The 18,684-nt window shown below is 38.1% G+C and overlaps 1 protein-coding gene across 8 annotated transcripts in view; it reads left to right on the top strand.

The window, feature by feature from the left end:
* The window catches only part of SH2D4B (SH2 domain containing 4B), a 126,239-nt gene that overhangs the window by 76,967 nt on the left and 30,588 nt on the right, over positions 1-18,684 (top strand). For all 8 annotated transcript variants that reach the window (XM_065067668.1, XM_065067665.1, XM_065067664.1 and 5 more), the window contains 2 exons: positions 9,416-9,626; positions 12,648-12,775. In XM_065067668.1, the coding sequence (XP_064923740.1) occupies positions 9,416-9,626; positions 12,648-12,775 (339 nt within the window). The remainder of the gene's footprint in view (positions 1-9,415; positions 9,627-12,647; positions 12,776-18,684) is intronic.

Below are 18,684 nucleotides of genomic sequence, written 5' to 3'. Positions count from 1 at the left end.
CTATGGAGATGCTCTTCCTTTTTAGCTACCCTGAAATTCTTTATTAATGTCATCACTGTGATGAATTTAAAAGGACATCAGTGATTTTTAAAAGCCTATAAGGAACAGAACAAATATATTACTATGTGTATATAAATACATACATACTCTAGAAAAGTAAATGTTCACATTACGAGTAAGAAGACCAAATAGGTTATTGTGAATAAAATGCATGTCCAATCTATCTGGAGTCTATTGTGTAGTTGGCTTTAGAAGTAGGAAATTCTTTTGCAATAAGGATTGTGCAATTTTGTTGGAGGCAGAACATTTCTTTGTTTGCCATGTCTACACTGATTCGATTACTCTGCACAAAAAGAAATATAACAATTAGATTTTAGCTCATGTTGGGTTATTGTATTAATTATATGTAAAAAAGGTTAATCAACTAGTGCTAGAAATGGAGTTTTAGGGAGCTGATAGTATGTGTTGCATAAAATACCTCATGAAGTGGGGAAAAAATATTGATGTCATGGTACGTATTTCCTGACAGAAGTGAAAAAAATGTTTCAAAATATGCAATGACTTTGTTTTATGATTTTAGTCATCAGTTCAGGAGCTCCTGAAGACTAATTACTGAAGTCCTTTTACCTGGCACTGATGTGATAGTTAATCATTCTGAACAACACAAATTAAATTTATATAAGATACGCTGGTGCCATTTTCCAAGCTTATAGCAAGCTATGCTCATTTTTGATTGATAAAACTTCTGTATATTACACTGTCAATAAAGAGAAGGTAATTATTTCCTGCAGAATTATCTAAATCCAGGTGTACGTGTTTATTCAGAAAGGAAAACCGTAGCTTTCTGTATTTTGGATGTTTAAGAGCAGAATGAGTAGGGGAAAAAATAGCCCTTTAGTTCTGTAGAAAATGAGGCATTGTCAATGAGCATCAGCTGGCAACCTACCATAGAGGGTGGTATTGTACTTTAGCATTTCTTTGATGGTAGATAAGGAAAGAAAATATGTTTGCAGCCTATCTGCACTGAAATTGGCAAGGAGACAAAATACTATAAACATTACTAAAACCAGCTATTGTTTTCTTACTATTGCATTAAAGAGGAAACCGAGGCTTTAAATTGTTGTCTTGTTTTTCTGAAGGACTCTTGGTTGTACAGGGACACACACAAGAAATGTAACAGAGGAATTATGGGAGAAGGCAGAGAGGAAAGGAACAAGCTCTGAAAGGTTTTGACCATGATTTCTGTAATTGCGTTCTTGTTCTGTCAAAACACTTTCAACTGCATTATATGCTGCTGGATATAATCTACCACCCGTATTTTTCCTTGTGTAGCCTTTGGAGTATTCTGTATGCTCTGATGGAATTCTCTCACCATCACTCTGTGCCTCAGTACCTACAGATCTGTCTGCTGGTGGTCAAAAGGGTGACCAACTGCAGCTCACATAATTTCAACCTGTCCAGCTTGGTCACCAGTAATAGTGTTGCTGTGGCAAAACAAAAGCTCAGTGCCTTCTAGCTGACGGAACCACAGTTGGGTTTTGCAGCCTATTATAAATTCTGTGTTGCCAGAGTTTATGCCATTATCAGTAATTGATTTTGCATTAAACTAACTGCAGACTAATGAGTGTATCACATCCTTGTTTATCCTCTTATGCTTATCTCAGTTCCTCAATTTGTCCCAGTTGGTTTGAGGGCTTAGAACTGTGTTCCATTAGCAAATGGCTGTGACAGCTTAAGGTATGAAGATGCAGTGTTTAGTGCCTTATCTGAAACCCGTTACTGGCTGGGTTAGACTATGCCATCAGACTTTGCATTGAGCTTCCTGAAGAATTTAATATTTCCTGTTTCCTTAACTTTGCTGCAGAAGCCAGAACCTCCAGCAGGCAGGCAATAACAAATATTTGGAAATGGGAACATCTGAAATTGCTATGGAAGGAACTAGTACCTCAGGTTCACCAGATATTTCACTTTTGATTTTAGGTTCACGTGTTTCTGGTGTTCGTTTGTTTGTTTGGTGGTGGTGTTGTTTTCTGGTAATCCTTTCATTTTGTCTTCAAATATTCCTTTGGGACACTGAGAGGAAATTTAATCAAGTTATGCAAAGCTCTCCACTTGTCAACTTTTCTAAACAATAAATAAATGCATAAGAGAATCACAAGCAGATGTACTACTAAGGTACTGTTAACATCTTTTGTCTCTACACACCTGTGATGGAAACCGCATTGCCTGTTAGGAAGAAGGCTCCTTTGTGTCTCATCTCCTTGAAGTCAGCCCTTCATGTTCAACAGTGCTGGGGGTCAGTACTGAAGAGGAACAGCAGGGCTAGAACAGCTATTGTGGAGAGCAAGTGTAGCAATGATATTGATTACACTACTAATTTATTTAGTAGATGGAATTTAGAATGTGATGAGGATTCATCTCTCCTCATCGTGTTGTCTCAGCTGTTTATTGCCAAGGCAATCAAAAAAGTGTTGCTAATATTAGTTTCAGTTGTTTGGTTCAGTTTGCTTCTGCTGTTTGCCTGATTGTGTCAAATAACAAAGCCCATAGAACTGCTGTGTTAATTGAAATACATCATTTTAGTGCTTTTTAATATACTAAATAACAAATGTAGAATAACTTGAGAAATCAGTACTAAAAGGAAAATAATGAGGTCATAAGAGCAATTACATGCTTTGATTTCATATCATTGAAATATATTGGGGTGTTATAGAGGGTGGTTGTGAGTTAACATGTGGAACAAGTATATCGGTTGGCAAATGAGAAAATGAGTAGCAGAAAAGACTGATTCAAAGAGTCCACTATTCAAAGCTCTTATACTCTGAAACTGAGAAGTGAGAACTAAGACTAAGCTTGGATAGAGGAGTAAATACATTCTGAGTACGTTTGGATCTTTGTATGGGCTGTTCCATTTTGTAGGTTCTAGAGTATTCAATAAACAACGCCCTTTATCACAGTCTCTCAGTGTGACCTCTTTCTGTCAGAGCAGAAAAGGAATCTGCAAAACATTATAAGAAAAATTGTAAGATAAACATTCATCAGATTGAATAGTGCAAAAGGCATTCTTTTAGTACATTCATAAACCTCTGCAAACTGCATCAAGCAATGAAGTGCTCAGATACCATCTGACCAGCCATACTCATCTCCAGACAAAAATTATTTCAGTAAAAATGTAAATGGAGTTGAGTGACTTGATCTGTTCTTATGGCTTTCCCTAAACACTCACTTTTGGTCTCTGTTGGAAGTAGGATACCAGGCTGATTCGTTATAGCTTCCTTTCTATTGTTGTATTTTTACATTCTTCTAAAAACTATGTCTATGAACTTTTTTTTGTCTGAATTTTAAATGAGTTTGTGTTTCTTTGGTACTTATCTTCCACAGAAATTCAAGTGAGTTTACTGGCAGGAGCATTTTATGAAATACTGTAATTAAAGTGAGTAGTCCCCCGTTCAGCTATGTATTAACAAAGCAAGTGCTCAACCTTAAGTATGTGCTCACTGAACTTCAATAGGTTTCAGAGTGCATTATTGAATAGGGATGGATTATTCACATGCTTTCAGAGAAGAAGATTGCTGAACTCTAGCCAAACTGCAGAGTATTTGTGGGAAGTTATTTTCCAATTAGGACAGGGAAAAACACCATCTGATTTGTATATGCATTCAGAAAATTTGAAGATTGAATTTTATCTATTAAGTAGTCATTTTGAATTGCTCATAAACAGGCTTCCAAGAATTATTAATGAGGGTAAAGCTGAAACAAAATAATTTTAAAATGAGGATGCATATTCATAGCACATTATTATTATTTTTTTTTTCTGCTTTCCCGTAGCTCTCCCTGTAACTCACAACTCTTCAAAAGCACAGAATAGATTATACAAAATGGAGAACCTCTAGTCTTTCACAAATTCTGTGATCCAGTTCAGCAGCAGCACAGCATGAATTAGTCCTCATCTGTATCAAAATATTTAGCAGTCCTGGCGAAGTTCTAATACTAATAGTGATTTCCCAATCCTAAGTGAAAATATAAAAGACCACATCTGGAATATTGTGTCCAGTTCTGGGCCCCTCAGTTCCAGAAGGACAGGGAACTGCTGGAGAGAGTCCAGCGCAGGGCAACAAAGATGATTAAGGGTGTGGAGGATCTCCCTTATGAGGAAAGGCTGAGGGAGCTGGGGCTCTTTAGCTTGGAGAAGAGGAGACTGAGGGGTGACCTCATTAATGTTTACAGATATGTAAAGGGTGAGTGTCACAAGGATGGAACCAGGCTCTTCTCGGTGACAACCAATGATAGGACAAGGGGTAATGGGTACAAACTGGAATACAAAAGATTCCACTTAAATTTGGGAAGAAACTTCTTCTCAGTGAGGGTGACAGAGCACTGGAACAGGCTGCCCAGGGAGGGTGTGGAGTCTCCTTCTCTGGAGGCATTCAAGACCTGCCTGGACGCCTTCCTATGTAACCTCATCTGGGTGTTCCTGCTCTGGCAGGGGGATTGCACTAGATGATCTTTTGAGGTCCCTTCCAATCCCTAACGTTCTGTGATTCTGTGATTTTCACTCAAAAGACAACTTAGGTTAGCAGAGAGTTATAATGGATTCTTGTAAACTGTTAAAGGAAAACAAAACAAACACAAATTGGGACCTATAGGATCATAAGTGATATTGCATACCCAAGCTTTGTGGTTTCTTTGTTGTTAGAGTATGTTCACACTGCAGGTCATGCAGACATTTCCAAGCTTGTTTTAACATAAATATTTCTAGTAATGATAACCACATGACAGCAGAGACCTCAGTCTGGATATTTTTACCAGTTTTCCAGGATGGTTTGGTAAACCATTTTTGGCCTGCTCTACTGCAGCTACAATTGTGTTGGCACCTAACCTATATAAACAGCTCAGGCACATCTACACAAGTGAAATTTGGTGCCATTAGGGCAAAAGTGCTTAATTCTATGAGCACTGAGGGAGGATGTACCTGTTGTTGGAATCACCAAGCACCTGAAAAGAAAGCCAGTAGTGGAGATGGACTTCCAGGACCTGGTTGAATGGTAGAATTCCTGGCAGCTTGAGAAATCGATCAAATTCCTCATTTCCTACACTCATCACTACTGTAATATAAAAGGAAGATAAAGAAAATGTAAATTATTATTTGTAGTAATTCCTGATGCTAGGTACATGGGCCTATGGTAACGATTCAGCGATTTTTAAGGATGGAAGGCATCATTCAGATATCTAATCTCCCAACTCAGAATACTGACTATTGAATGCAATGCTTTTCACAGGGTCATGCCAGAAGTACATTTACTGTAAAAGGACAGCCAGTCAGGAAAAGTAATCTGTTCCTGCTTAAGAGAGTACTAGAAGTCCTGACTAGTTTTTCTTATTGTGAGAAAGGCTGTGACATGTCCTGAAATACAGCAAGTAATGCAGAATTTGTAGCTTCTTCGATCTTAGAATATTTCTGCTAGACTTGATCCAGGCATAAAGTTCTTATTTCTAGTGAGATGGTTCAGAGTCAAAGAGAGAAATATGAATATTAACTAAATTCTGTTGTGAGAAAAACCTGCTACAGAAATATGTCCAAATTTATCATCAGACTTTGACTTTCTCAAGATGGGTAAATTTGTGGGAAATGTTGCTATGGAAGGATGGTTCATGTGGCACGTATTCTCTTGTCTGGAGGGAGTGGAAAACTTTTTTATAGATATCTGACTGTAGTGGCTGGAGGAATGTTTACCCACAATACTATTTCCAGTAGCCAAAACCGATTATTTACCCAATACAAAATCCCTTGACCAGTTAGAGAGTTTTGAGAGAAACTTGGGATGACACAGCAACACAGATCCACAGTAGGAGCTGTACTAGACAGCTCCCAAAGATAGAGGAATGTGGGGAAGAAGAGAGAGGTTTCTGGGAAAAATTGTAAGGAATGGGGTAGGAAGAAAATCGGGACTCCAGTAATGAGAAAAACATGGATTAAGAGACCCTATACATCCCTATGGCAAATTATAGAAATTCTTCACATACCTCAGGTGGGAAATTGCAATAAAGAATCGTCATAATGCAAGAGAGATGCCTATTATATGTGTGTATATATATATGTGTGCGTGTGTGTGTATATATATATATATATTTACTCTACGCTGGGTTAAGAACTGGCTGGAGGGCCGGGCCCAGAGAGTGCTGGTGAATGCGGCTGCATCCAGCTGGCGGCCAGTCACTAGTGGTGTTCCCCAGGGGTCAGTGTTGGGTCCAGTCCTGTTTAACATCTTTATTGACGATTTAGATGAGGGGATTGAGACCATCATCAGCAAATTTGCTGATGACACCAAGTTGGGAGGGAGTGTCGACCTGCTGGAAGGCAGGAGGGCTCTGCAGAGGGATCTGGATAGACTGGAAAAATGGGCTGATTCCAATGGGATGAAGTTCAATAAGGCCAAATGCCAGGTGCTGCACTTTGGTCACAACAACCCCCTGCAGCGCTACAGGCTGGGCGCAGAGTGGCTGGAGAGCAGTCAGACAGAAAGGGACCTGGGGGTACTAATTGATAGGAAGCTCAACATGAGCCAACAGTGTGCCCAGGTGGCCAAGAAGGCCAACGCTATCCTATCCTGTATCAAAAATAGCATGGTCAGCAGGACAAGGGAAGTGATCCTTCCCCTGTACTCTGCATTGGTGAGGCCACACCTGGAGTATTGTGTTCAGTTCTGGGCCCCTCAGTTCAGGAAAGACATTGAAGTGCTGGAGCGGGTCCAGAGAAGAGCAACACGACTGGTGAAGGGACTCGAACATAAGACCTATGAGGAGAGGCTGAGGGAGCTGGGGTTGTTTAGTCTAGAAAAGAGGAGGCTTAAAGGTGACCTCATCACTCTCTATAACTACCTGAAGGGAAGTTATAGCCAGGTGGGGATTGGTCTCTTCTCCCAGGCAGTTAGCAACAGGACAAGGGGGCATGGGCTTAAACTCTACCAGGGGAAATTTAGGCTGGATATTAGAAAGAAATTCTTTACAGAGAGAGTGGTCAGGTGTTGGAATGGCCTGCCCAGGGAGGTAGTGGACTCGCCGTCCCTGGAGGTTTTTAAACTGAGATTGGACATGGCACTTAGTGCCATGATCTAGTAAACGGACTAGAGTTGGACCAAGGGTTGGACTCTGATCTCTGAGGTCTTTTCCAACCCAGTCAATTCTGTGATTCTGTGATTCTGTGATATATAATGTCTATATGCATGCATTTAGATATCTGTGGCATGCAACCTTCCCTATCCCAACATATGTACAGACACATATAACATGTATGGGTATATACATATATGTAAACATATATATGTGTGTGTGTATAGGGAAGGCTGCATGTCATACATACTTTCAAGAAGTTTTCTGAATGTTAATATTTGGCAGTTGCAAACTATGCTACATCTTCCCATTGTTTTCTGATAAGAAATATTAGAATCTGATAGTTTTGGAAAATGTAGTCCAGGTCACTAGCTTCTGCTGGCCTAGATTTATTAGCCAGCAAAAATAAAGTAGGAATCTCTGCTGAAAAGAGTATCTATTGCTGAGGAAAGTGGGGCATGAAGATACCTTGCCTCTTTTATTCTCAGGCAGCCTGTACATCAGCAGAAAAGAATCCCAGAAAACCCCATGCAGTCTGCCCTCGATCTGTGTACTGTGATTATGACAAGCAATGACTGGTTTCTAAATGTCTCACTGAGCTGCATTGAACTCATCTCCCTTGCTGGCGCTTGTGTTGCGAAGTCCGCATTTAAAGCAGCCATCGCTGAGTGGCTTTACAAAGGATAAAAGACAGAAATTTTGTAACTAATATACTTGAGCCAGTGAAATAGCACATTTAGATGACGTTATCTACCCTTAAAAATAATGGCCTGTCAGATAAGTAGTGAAACCTGTTACTCATGTTTTCTCTGCTGCACAGTTGTTTATTATTGTGTTTAGCTAAGACTACAGGTTATGTAATTAAGTGAAACTGAAATCCTACCAGTTTTATACATATGAAGCATCTATGACTCATTTATTATTCTATCTTGGTGACCTTTTAGTCCTGTATGTCTTTCTACCTATGTGATGGTATTCTATAACTCTAAACTTGAAGGTCTTTTCTCTATCCCTCATTTGCCCAGGGGGTTTAATTTAGTTTCATTTTGCATTGAGTGATTTTATTTCTTGATTCCATTAAACCTTTTCAGGTTTTGGACAAATCCATTTATACTTCTGCTTGCTTTAAATCACGAGTGCAAACCAGAGGCACGCAAGCAGCCTAATGAAATGCAGCTGTCTGGTGTTGTATCATGCATTCCTAGTCACAGGTACAATCAAAATAGAGTAAGAAATAGTGTGTGCACTTTATGAATTGAGTATGATATAAGCCAGGATAGTCATGGGAGGATTGATAATTGCTACTGGAGGCAATAGCTTCCTTTTTTAATATTTGCTTCACTGGATGTTAAAGGTTTGTTTTGCACTGGAATAATTTGCCTGCCTGAAGTTATTTGTGTCTTAAAAAATCATCAAAATGGGGCTTGAGGCACCAGATCAGAGCTGATACATCATGATATTTGCAGTACAATTCTTGGTGTATTTCAGTTATACCATTTTGAAGACAGGATTGTTAGTACATTAGTTTTAAAATTAAAAAGCTTTAGTGAAAGACGCCTGACCTGCAATGGCTAGGGTAGCAGCCTAATTTCAGGTTGTGGAAGTGTGTAGCTCCCTGATCAGTGTCATTGGTAGGTGTGTATTAAATCTTCCAGTACAGATTCTGGTTCTTTATATGCAATTTCAGAGTCTCAAGTGTGAGACAAACACATCCACAGCATCAGCGTGCCTTTTCCAGTGGCTACTAATTTCTCCATTGTTGCTGGAATTTCCAAGGTGAAGACTTCTGTGACTTTTAACTGCTGTAGCAACGGTAGCGGATTCCTTTCAGAAAGAAAGCACCATTAACAACAAAAAGTGCGACCTACATGTTAGTTTTTATAATTGGAAATTATAGTTCTGTGTATAGTTGCAAAGAATTTTGTTAAACAAACTTAGTTTTAGGCAGTAGATAACATTCTTTCCTGAAATATAAAACTTGGTTTACTGCCAGTGGAAAAGATGTCCTGAAACAGAATTTTTCTTCTTCTAGCCAAAGCAAGCGTCAGGTGTAGAGGCTCAGTTATTGCCAGTAGTGATCAGGTCATTGAGAGCTCAGGTCTGGCATGCTGGTGGGCCTGTCTGTGGAGCACCAGGGTAGTCACCCAGTCAGCCATCTCTGTGGTAATGCATTGTAATTTGAACGTTCTTAAAATCAGGTCATATAAAGAATAAAGATAGTAAGTTGTTTTATAAGAAAAGGGGTAAATGGCTGTTTGTATTTCTAAAGTATCTTCTTCCCACCCTTCCCATTCATTCCACCCAGTGCGCCGCTCCAAAGCTGCAGATGAGGAAAGGAGCCACAAAGCGCGGAGGGCCCGGGACGAGTACCGCCGGCAGTCCTTGCGTGCCATCCAGAAGGGGAGAGTGGCTGGCCTGAGCAATTTGTTCCAGGGGACAAGACTGACTAACGATCAAGAGATGAAACTGAACAACAATAGTGCAAGTCCTTTGCTGTCACGCTCTGAGGCGTCCAGGTTGGTTTGTACAGGAGTGATTTTGAAATGGTCTTCTGTCGAATTGCTCCCTCTCCAGTCCACACCATTTCAAGAAGTTCTTATTCAGTTGCTGGAAATAGTCTTGCTCTTTCACTATGACCACGAAAAGAATGTTTAAAGAAAAAGGAAAACAGGTTGAATACTTAATGTAAACTAAATGCCATTTGATTTTTCAGACAGATTTCTTGGAGTTCACACAGGGAGAGATGGGTTCTTCAATAGTTAGTATTAGGTTAGTATGCAAAGTTGCGATATGGAGAAGTCAAATGAACAAAGTCTTAGGCAAGTCTTAAGCCTCAAGCCTAAAACTGCCTACTGTTTTGAAACATTCTACAGAAAATTGTCATAATCCTAAGTTTCAGGGGTTTTAAGGTTTTTTTCAGGCAAAATCAAGTGCCTTTGGTGTTTATTAATTTTTCATCTGACTATTTAGGGAGCACCATGAATTGCAGAAGAGAAGAATCCAAGCTAGCAGATGGGTGCTAGAAAGTTCACTAGTCACTCTGCTCTTTTCCTCGTAGCTTCTTATACCATTAATTTGGCTTCATGTGGTGATAAAGGCAAATGTGAGCACTGGCAAGATGGTGGCATCAAATGCTAAAAAAAGTGATCCTAACGACCAGTATCCAAGCTCACAAAAGAAAGACTCTCATTACATTGTTGTTCTTTACAAGTCAGTGTAGGACCAGAGAGAATCAGTCCCTCATTGATTGGAAATGTGTTCTGCTTTGTCAAGTTCTTTGCTCTATGGTGTTGAGACACAGAAATTCTCCAGTAATAGCAGCCAAAACTCCCAGTTTGAGGAGGAATCAGAATTTCACTCCCAGAGAGAAGCAGGATCTTTAAAGTCACCATCAAATCAACTTGCCAAAGGAATGAATTATTTTATTTCCGAACTGCTTAAAGTCGTCTTCAAGTTGAAGTAACAAAAACATGAGTAAAAGGGGCAGATTTTGAAAAAGACAGTCCATAACTTTGGTCTGAAGTTCTGAGTTTCTGAGGTGGTGGTGCTAGATGTGATTCTTTTCAAAAAGGGCCTGAAAAAAAGCTGAAAAATTTCCCGATTGTTATCCAGCTCATGTTCAATACTATTTATCTCTTTCTAAGCTATGCCTATATGACAAAAGCCAGGCAGTATTAATAATTTTATCTCCTAAGGCTCTTTGTCTGTTTGTGACTTGATTGTGAAGATATCAAGAAAAATAAAAGTTGCTTTAAACATATGCTTTAATAGTGAATATACATAAACACCTCCTGTTTTGGTGTGGGGTTGTTTTGCTTGGTTTTTTTTGTTTGTCATTTTGTGGTTGTACATCTTTCCTCCTGCCCCTACTGGACAACCATAGTAACTGTATAGGAATTCACAGAAGAATTTTGAGATTTGGCCCAGAACAGAAAAAAATATGAATTTGACAAGCTTTTCAAAACTAAACTGAATTAGAGAGAAATGAGTTAAGAAACAAGAATGGACTGCAAAGCCCTTGGATTTGAAGGGTTTCTTGTTGCATGTTGTAGGAAATGTTTAGAAACAGAAATAAAAAACACATGTAGGGTGTTGTTTTATATGTGTGTGTATACATATATATGTATTTATATGCATGTCTCTAAGTGAATTCTCACTTTCTTCACTCATGGTTGTGTCTTTGTATTTTATGATGAATGTTGGTCAGATCTACTCAAGTGTTTGTGTAATTTGGCAATAACTGTTACATTCACTGCAGATTCCATCACTTGATATCAGCAGAATCAATCACTAGTTTTAGTCGGATAAGCTGAAAGGAGGATTCAGTCTAATATCATTAAGCAGATAACATCTATCTCTTGGCTTTTATTCCTTTCTAAAGAGCACCTTGCTGTCAAGAATTCCAGAATCTTGGTTGGTTTTGAGGGTTCTTTATTATCTCGCAAATTAAGTTAACACTGTTTGGTGACTCCTGAGCTGATATTTTAGTTTTAGTAATAGTCCTCCATTATAATGTCTAGAAATACACGACATTAAGTGGCAGCTCCATGGCAGGTACAGTAGGAAAGTATATATCCAGCTACTCTACTGGGCACTGTGAAGTGTGTGTCTCATCAAATGAAGTGAAATTATAGTACAAGTAGGCATACCTACACTAGCCTTCATCCTGTTGATCTGAAGAAGAGCAGTAATGAAGATCTGGGAATTTGTGCTAACAGTTTGGTGCCCAGAAATCCATGGGATTTCAAAATATACATGCATCTATTGTAAAACCCCCTTTTTACTACTGTTCTCAGGATAAATGAGACTGTATGCTTAATTGGAATGCAGCCATACTTTCATTTGAAATAATATACCTTAGTCCTTATTTGGGATAGTTGGATGGATTTTCCACATATTCTACCTGATTTGCCTCCTACTAACTGAAATAATGTAAAATGCGTAGAAAGTAGTAGAAACAGTAGGGAAGGTTGTCAAGTAGAGAATGCAAAGGGAACATAAGAGTTTAAACAAAACATTCCCTCTATCATGCTCATTGGTTTGGATACACAACCTAGTAGGGTTGATCCCGATTTAGAATTTCCTGCCAGTGAAAAAGTGTGTACTCTAAGCAAAAACAAACAAAAAACCACCCCAAAAAAACAACAACAAAAAAACACACACAAAACTTTGCTTGTTCAATATGTACATTAGAATAAAAATGAGATGGAAGAGAAAAGCTGACTGAAATGTCCATTGCATCTTTTGAGGTAAACTGTTTTTCAATTTAAGTTCGATCTTTAAGAAAATGTTTCAGGTTCCCTTGCAAATGTAAAATCAAAATACTCTGGTTTCCATAAAAACTCAAAATATTTTTTACAAATTTGAAAAAGGTTAAAATTGTTCAGTGAGCTATACTGAACAGCACTTACACTGTTTTGCAGCTGTATATTTTGTACATATAGGAAAATCGATGAATATTTATATTGTCCTTTGCTTTCATACACTGCTAATTCTCTGTATGACTCTTCTCTGTAATTAGTTGCCTTTCTTTGCAGTGGCATCTGGGAGCGTCCTTCTAGACCCTTTTCCCGAGATGTCATCATTCGCTGGTTCAGAGAAGAGCAGATTCCTCGACGTGCTGGTTTTGAGAGGAACACCAACAGGATTGCTCCGTGGTTTCATGGTAATACACTGATCCTTCATTTCTTATATAATAAAACTGTAAGCACACACTCAGGAAATAAATCTTGCCAGCTTTCATTACGAATAGGAACGTCTTATGACATTGTGAAGCCTACTGTCTGTTAAAACAAGATTTTTGCATCATTCCTATTATTAACATATGATTTATCTGTTTTATTTTTTCCTGATTAGGTAGACTAATTCATGATTCATAACACCAGAGTGTTTTTTTTCAGGAATATTTTGGCCAAAATGGGACCAAGGCAGAGTGGGGGGAAATCCGAAGTAAATTGCCAAATACCATAGTGATATAGCAAGTGGGTGACTGACATTCAGGTTTTTACCTCAGATGATTTGCAAGAAGGATTTGAACTCATATCTGTTTAGTCCTTGTTGTACTTTCTAAACTGGGGTAGCATTTTTTCTTGCTTTCTTTTGCAAACAAAAATTATAGAAAGATCTTGTTTTTTCTAAAAAGACTCGGGAGTGTATGATTTTAGGCAGTTTTCATGAAACGGAAAAAACAATTGCTGTTTGATCCATAGTTTGCCTTCACATCTGCTGGAGTTCCTGCGTCTCTGAGGCTTTTACTCTGTATAGCATTTGCTATGCAGCTAAATCTTTGATATCAAATTCACAGGTAAGACATCGTATTTTCATAGGTATTAGCAATGATCTTTATATTTGTTAAACATGAAAAAAAGAATTTTGGCTTAATAGCTGACATAATTAAGGGACTGGAAATACTTTAAAATTAAATTTCAGTATTTTTTCATTGCTGCTTTGGGCAAGTCTGATATTTCTTTGTTCAAAGCACTAAGCTGATGCTGATCCTATTTTCCTGATTCTCTAAGCACAAGATGAAGACATGTGGGCATTCTAAACTGAACCAGGCAAGGAAGATTTCTGAACAAGTTTAGTGTTTCATATATTTCAGATTTATTTTTATGATACACAAATCCTTATGTGTTGAAAGACATCAGCAAACTGCTATTTCATTGGCTTCACTAGTCAAAGACAATGAAGTCAGTCATGAATAGCTTGTAAATGCTCCAGACTTCCATTTCTTATGAATAATGATGCAGGCAGGGCTTTTTGTTTTCTTACATAATACATTTGGTGTGGTTTCTTTCTGAGAGACAAACTGATTAAAATTTCATCTCTGGACATTTTTCAAAAGTATTTTCAACCATGATCTTTCTGTGTGGTTCAATGGTAAGTGTTTTCCCCACTTGTGGGAAGTTCACATCCATATAAATTGGCATGTGTAGTTATGAACATAATTCAAGCCTCAAGAAGTCATCTGTGCTTGAGCTAATGCCTGTGCAATCTTTCTACTGACCTCAGTGGCTTTCAGATTAGTCTGTTAATCACTGCAGGAATTGAAGAATTCATGACCTTTCTTTAGTTTCTCAGCTAATGCTGTTCATATCTTAAGAAACTGTGACTATCCAGTGACATTTATAAAAGTGAGCAAAGTACCTCATTTGTCCTCCTCCCAGGGAGCCTGACAAAGATAATTAAGATAGATTCCCAGCACAAAACTCAGTGGTTTTCTTTCCTGAGATCCACGCAAATGCTGCTTTGGTACCTATTTGCTGGGTTAGCTGGTTCAGCTTCTGCAGCGCTCGTCAGATTCATCGTAATCCTTAGTGAACAACTCAGAGGCCTTGTAACTCCTCTGGAGTGGTGGCAGCCAAACATCAGGTCCTTATAGATGCAGTCCTCAATGTTTTGTAGTCTTATGTAGTGTCTATGTTACATTTTGTAATGTAAACAAGCATTGAGGAAAAAACAATAAAAAAACCCGGAGCAAAATATTAGAAAGTATGTCAGTACTTTAACTTATTTTTTTCCAGAAAAAAACCCCAAACACCTCTTTATTGAATTGGCCCCCAGTTTGGCCAGGAGAAGTGAGGAGAGGAAGGCAACCCCAAAACTTTCGATCCAACCAAAATTCTGGTTTTTATTTTTTATTTACTTCTTATTAAAATAAAGATTGTGACTTCTATTGTACAGGTCTCTGTAGGATCTTTTGTGTGTTGTTGTTTTGTATTGTATTCAGGGAACTAGGACATTCTATATGTGTTTTATGTATGAACAAAAATACAGCAGAATATCTCTGACTTGTATGAGAAATTGGCAATACAAATAAAAGCCATTCTGCAAAGCCCAGAATTGCGGCTAGCCACTTGGACCAATGGGACAATAATATAATCATCGTTTGGATAAGTGGATGTTTCTGTGGAAAGAACTGCTGCCTAGTGTTTAATGTTGGCTAGTGTTACGATGACAGGTTCTTAAAGCCACAAACATCTCTCAAAACACATATAATCAGGACCTTCACATCCTTTACAACTTCTGTATTTTCTTATGTCCCAGTTTGGACCTTAAAATGGGAGTATAATATTCTGCCTCATGTTAAAGGCTTTTTGAATGCAATGCACTAAGAGATGTATTACAGCAGTACTGAAAAGGTAGGTATTTGTTTGTTACAGAATTACCTGTTTTTGCTGAAGCCAATAGACCTTTGCTTACCTGCTTTGTCAATGGTAAAATCTGTGGTAAAGAAGTCATCTTCAAATTTGAGCATTTCCTTTCTTATTCAAAAAAAGTTACTTCTTCAACAAATATCGGCTTCAACTGCATCCATCTCTATTTGTCTCTCAGTGATCTGAACTCCACTAACAGAGGTTTTGAGCTCATTTTGAGTAGGCTTTACTCTTTTCTTGATTAAAAAACAAACAAACATTAAACATACAAACTGTAATGTGCAGCTGAATTTTGGATGTAAATTCTTTTTTGATATGTTTGAATAATAGATCCCTGCCAAAAACTAGATCATTTACCCCTTCGATATAGGGTGATTTTTTTAAAGTTTGTAAAGAAAAAATGTTATTTTAAAATAATGTATTTTAAAATGTTATTTATAACTTAAAACCATCTTTAGTCCTTTTAGAGATCATGAAATTAGATGGTCTTCATTTGGATTGGGAAGCAATGAACGTTTAAAGTGGCTTATGCTCACTTAGGTGCTACAGTGCTAAGTTCTCAAACTTCTAAAATTAAGGAGAATCAGAGTAAGCGATTAAGGTGTCACTTGAGACTATCTTGTGATATAAGGTAATTGGTGTCTATATATTTTGTACAAAGAAAGAGCTGTTTTATTTGAATAGTTAATAGTTGCCTTAGATTTGAGAGAAAAGGTTTATGACTTCATTTTTTTGACTCTGAAAATTAAGAAATTGGTCTAAATTTACTTAAAGGTAAATTCTGATCATTTCGATAACCAGGAAGTTAAAAATTGTATTCTGATTTCTTACCTGCAAATTGATAAATATGGGCAGATGAATCTAACTTACAAAGGGCATCCCAATGATGAGTCAAGATGGATGAAACTTTTTTGTAAATCTGAATTCAGAACATTCTTTGCCAAGATTTCAGTTGCTGGTACACTTTGAAAGCTGGGAAATAATTTGGTGTTCAGGACGGAAGGTCTTTCTTGCAAAAGGGCTGGGAAGGGAGACACACCCGTTGTTTTGGTCAAGTTTAGCTTTAAATGTGAGTTTTCTTTACAAACCTCTCATTCCAAGCAAAGAGACAGTTACCAGCCTTTCCTGTATGTTGGAGAGTTTTGCCGAACTCTATCACAGACATTAGCAAATTGTAGTTTTCAGTTTACTGCAGACATAAGACACTGGGAATAGAATTCCATGTGGCAGGAAAACCAGAGGCCTCTTCCTCCCATAAGTATTTAACAAAAGGATGCTGGTGGCTGAAACAGGTAGTACTTCCATTAGTTTTTTCTAATTTGCTCTTTAACCTTTCTCTTCCTTCTGCTTGAAATCTGTTTCAATATTTTGTTTTCCATTCCCCCTGTTTTGTCAGCTGTTTCTTTTGATATTTCTGATTTTTTTTAACTTGAGATGTTATACTTTTCACTCACACATTCTATTCTGCTTTTGGTTATTTTCCACTCAGAACACAGGAGTGTGTTGCTGTTTGGGGGGCAGGGAGGCTCATCTCTAAATGTTTCCCCAGTTTTAGTTGAGACCAATGTTTTATGATTGCGATTTATCCATGATATAAAAAGGATCTCTTGGATGTGTAGTGTGTATAATACAGTATGACAAAAAGAGGAATTATCATTGGGTGTCACTGAGGTGGCTGGATGCGTGTTAGCCAAGCATCTGCTGTAGCACTATCCGGTCTCTACTTGTCTTCAGATTGAAAGGAAAGTTCAGAGGCTGATATCACAGATCTGGAAACTTGAGGTCGTTGCCCTAAAGATTGTACCTTTAAAATGTGATTGTGGTTGTGTGGTTCCTCTTGTGGAGAATTGTTATCAAGGGCAGTCAGAGTGGCAGTGCAGTTACTGGCTAAGGAGTGGCAAAATGGGAAGAAGCTGATCAGAGCAAGTTGATGGATGGATTGAAAAATGCTGAAAGAGAAGCAGAAGTGGAATAATCCCTGAGGTCAGGGGAGCCAGGGAAGACAATTTTCAGTTGCACAGAATCATGTTGCAGATGTTTTCGAGAGGAAAATGAATCAGATGCTCTCAGTAAAGGATCCAAGACTTAATATTTCTGAAAGTCTGCTAATTTTGAGTCCTCAAACAGCAGCAGCAACACTAGGCATATTGGTGTAGCTGAACTGCGAGAATGATATCTTATAAAATATAGCTTGTATTGTAATATTTTCTAAGGGACACAGAAACGCTAGTGGTTTGGTTTGAAAAACATCTAACAGTCAATACGGTTTCCTGCTTTGAACATAAAAGCACACTTTTTCTTCTGTTCTTGAAGAAGAACCTTTCAATCATTTGATAAATACATGTTAGGAAGATGTAAAGCAAGTGGTGTAATTCCAGCCATAGTACGGCCTTCTTGATATTAATGATCTATTTTCTAATTCACTGCTTTATCATTATCTATCTTTTACTTCTATTTCAGATAGTGCACAGATAGATTCTCTGCTTAAATGATCTGAGCCCAGGGGCCTGGGATATTTTTTTCCCTTTTAGAATTGTTGATGAGGTACTTTGTTGGGAAAAAGATCTTGTTCAAAATCTCCTGAATTAATTGAAAGCTTTTTCGCTGTCTTCCGCAGGCCTTGGAAGATGCATCCAAAAAATAGCTACATGCAAAACCTCATATCTAAATTATCCGGTGACTGGGAAACATCTGGAATGGAAATAGAGAATTCCCAACTCAAATGATAAAAACAGTTAAAATAAAAGTTGTCAATTACAATGTGCCTGTTAGCTTTCACACATTTGTAGGGTAGCTCTAGGTCTCTAATTTATACAAGTAAATGAAGAAAGGGAAATGTGAGATTAAAAAAAGAGTTACAGAATATCAAAATTTATTTTGAACAATTCTCTGGGAAAGATTAAAAAAAGACGGCCTTGAGACAATAGGTTTAGAAAAGACCATGTATTTCTCTGTTTATCAAAAAGGTAGATTTCTCTGTTTTCTACTCTGCCAGCCTGTTCTCAAAGAGAGAGGGCTGACACTGCTGGGATCAGTGGTTTGAATGTCTGTAGACTTTGTGGCTTGTGACTTCTGCAGGTGAACACCCAGGCTGACACTGGCTGATAGTTATTGTCACCTGGTTGATTTTGTGTAAAACAAGTAACATCGCAGTTGTTTACTATTAATCATCATTCCTAATGTGTGTGGATTTCTTGCAAAACACTGTTAGGAAAGTGTTACCTTTGCAGGGAATCTTGGCAAGCAGAATAGATATGGAACAAGTTTAGATACCGTATTACACTGTCATCAAATAACCCTGCATGAGAAAAGGGGCTGAGCCATACTGTTAGGCTGAGTGGGGGCAATGCACTGCTGTCATCCCTATTGTCCCTGTTCTGTGGTCAGACAGAGCACATTAGTTTCCAAGGTTGCTTAC

The sequence above is a fragment of the Columba livia genome, chromosome 6 (genome assembly GCF_036013475.1).
Source record: "Columba livia isolate bColLiv1 breed racing homer chromosome 6, bColLiv1.pat.W.v2, whole genome shotgun sequence".
Lineage (NCBI taxonomy): Eukaryota > Metazoa > Chordata > Aves > Columbiformes > Columbidae > Columba > Columba livia.
This window is presented reverse-complemented; position numbering and strand designations above follow the sequence as displayed.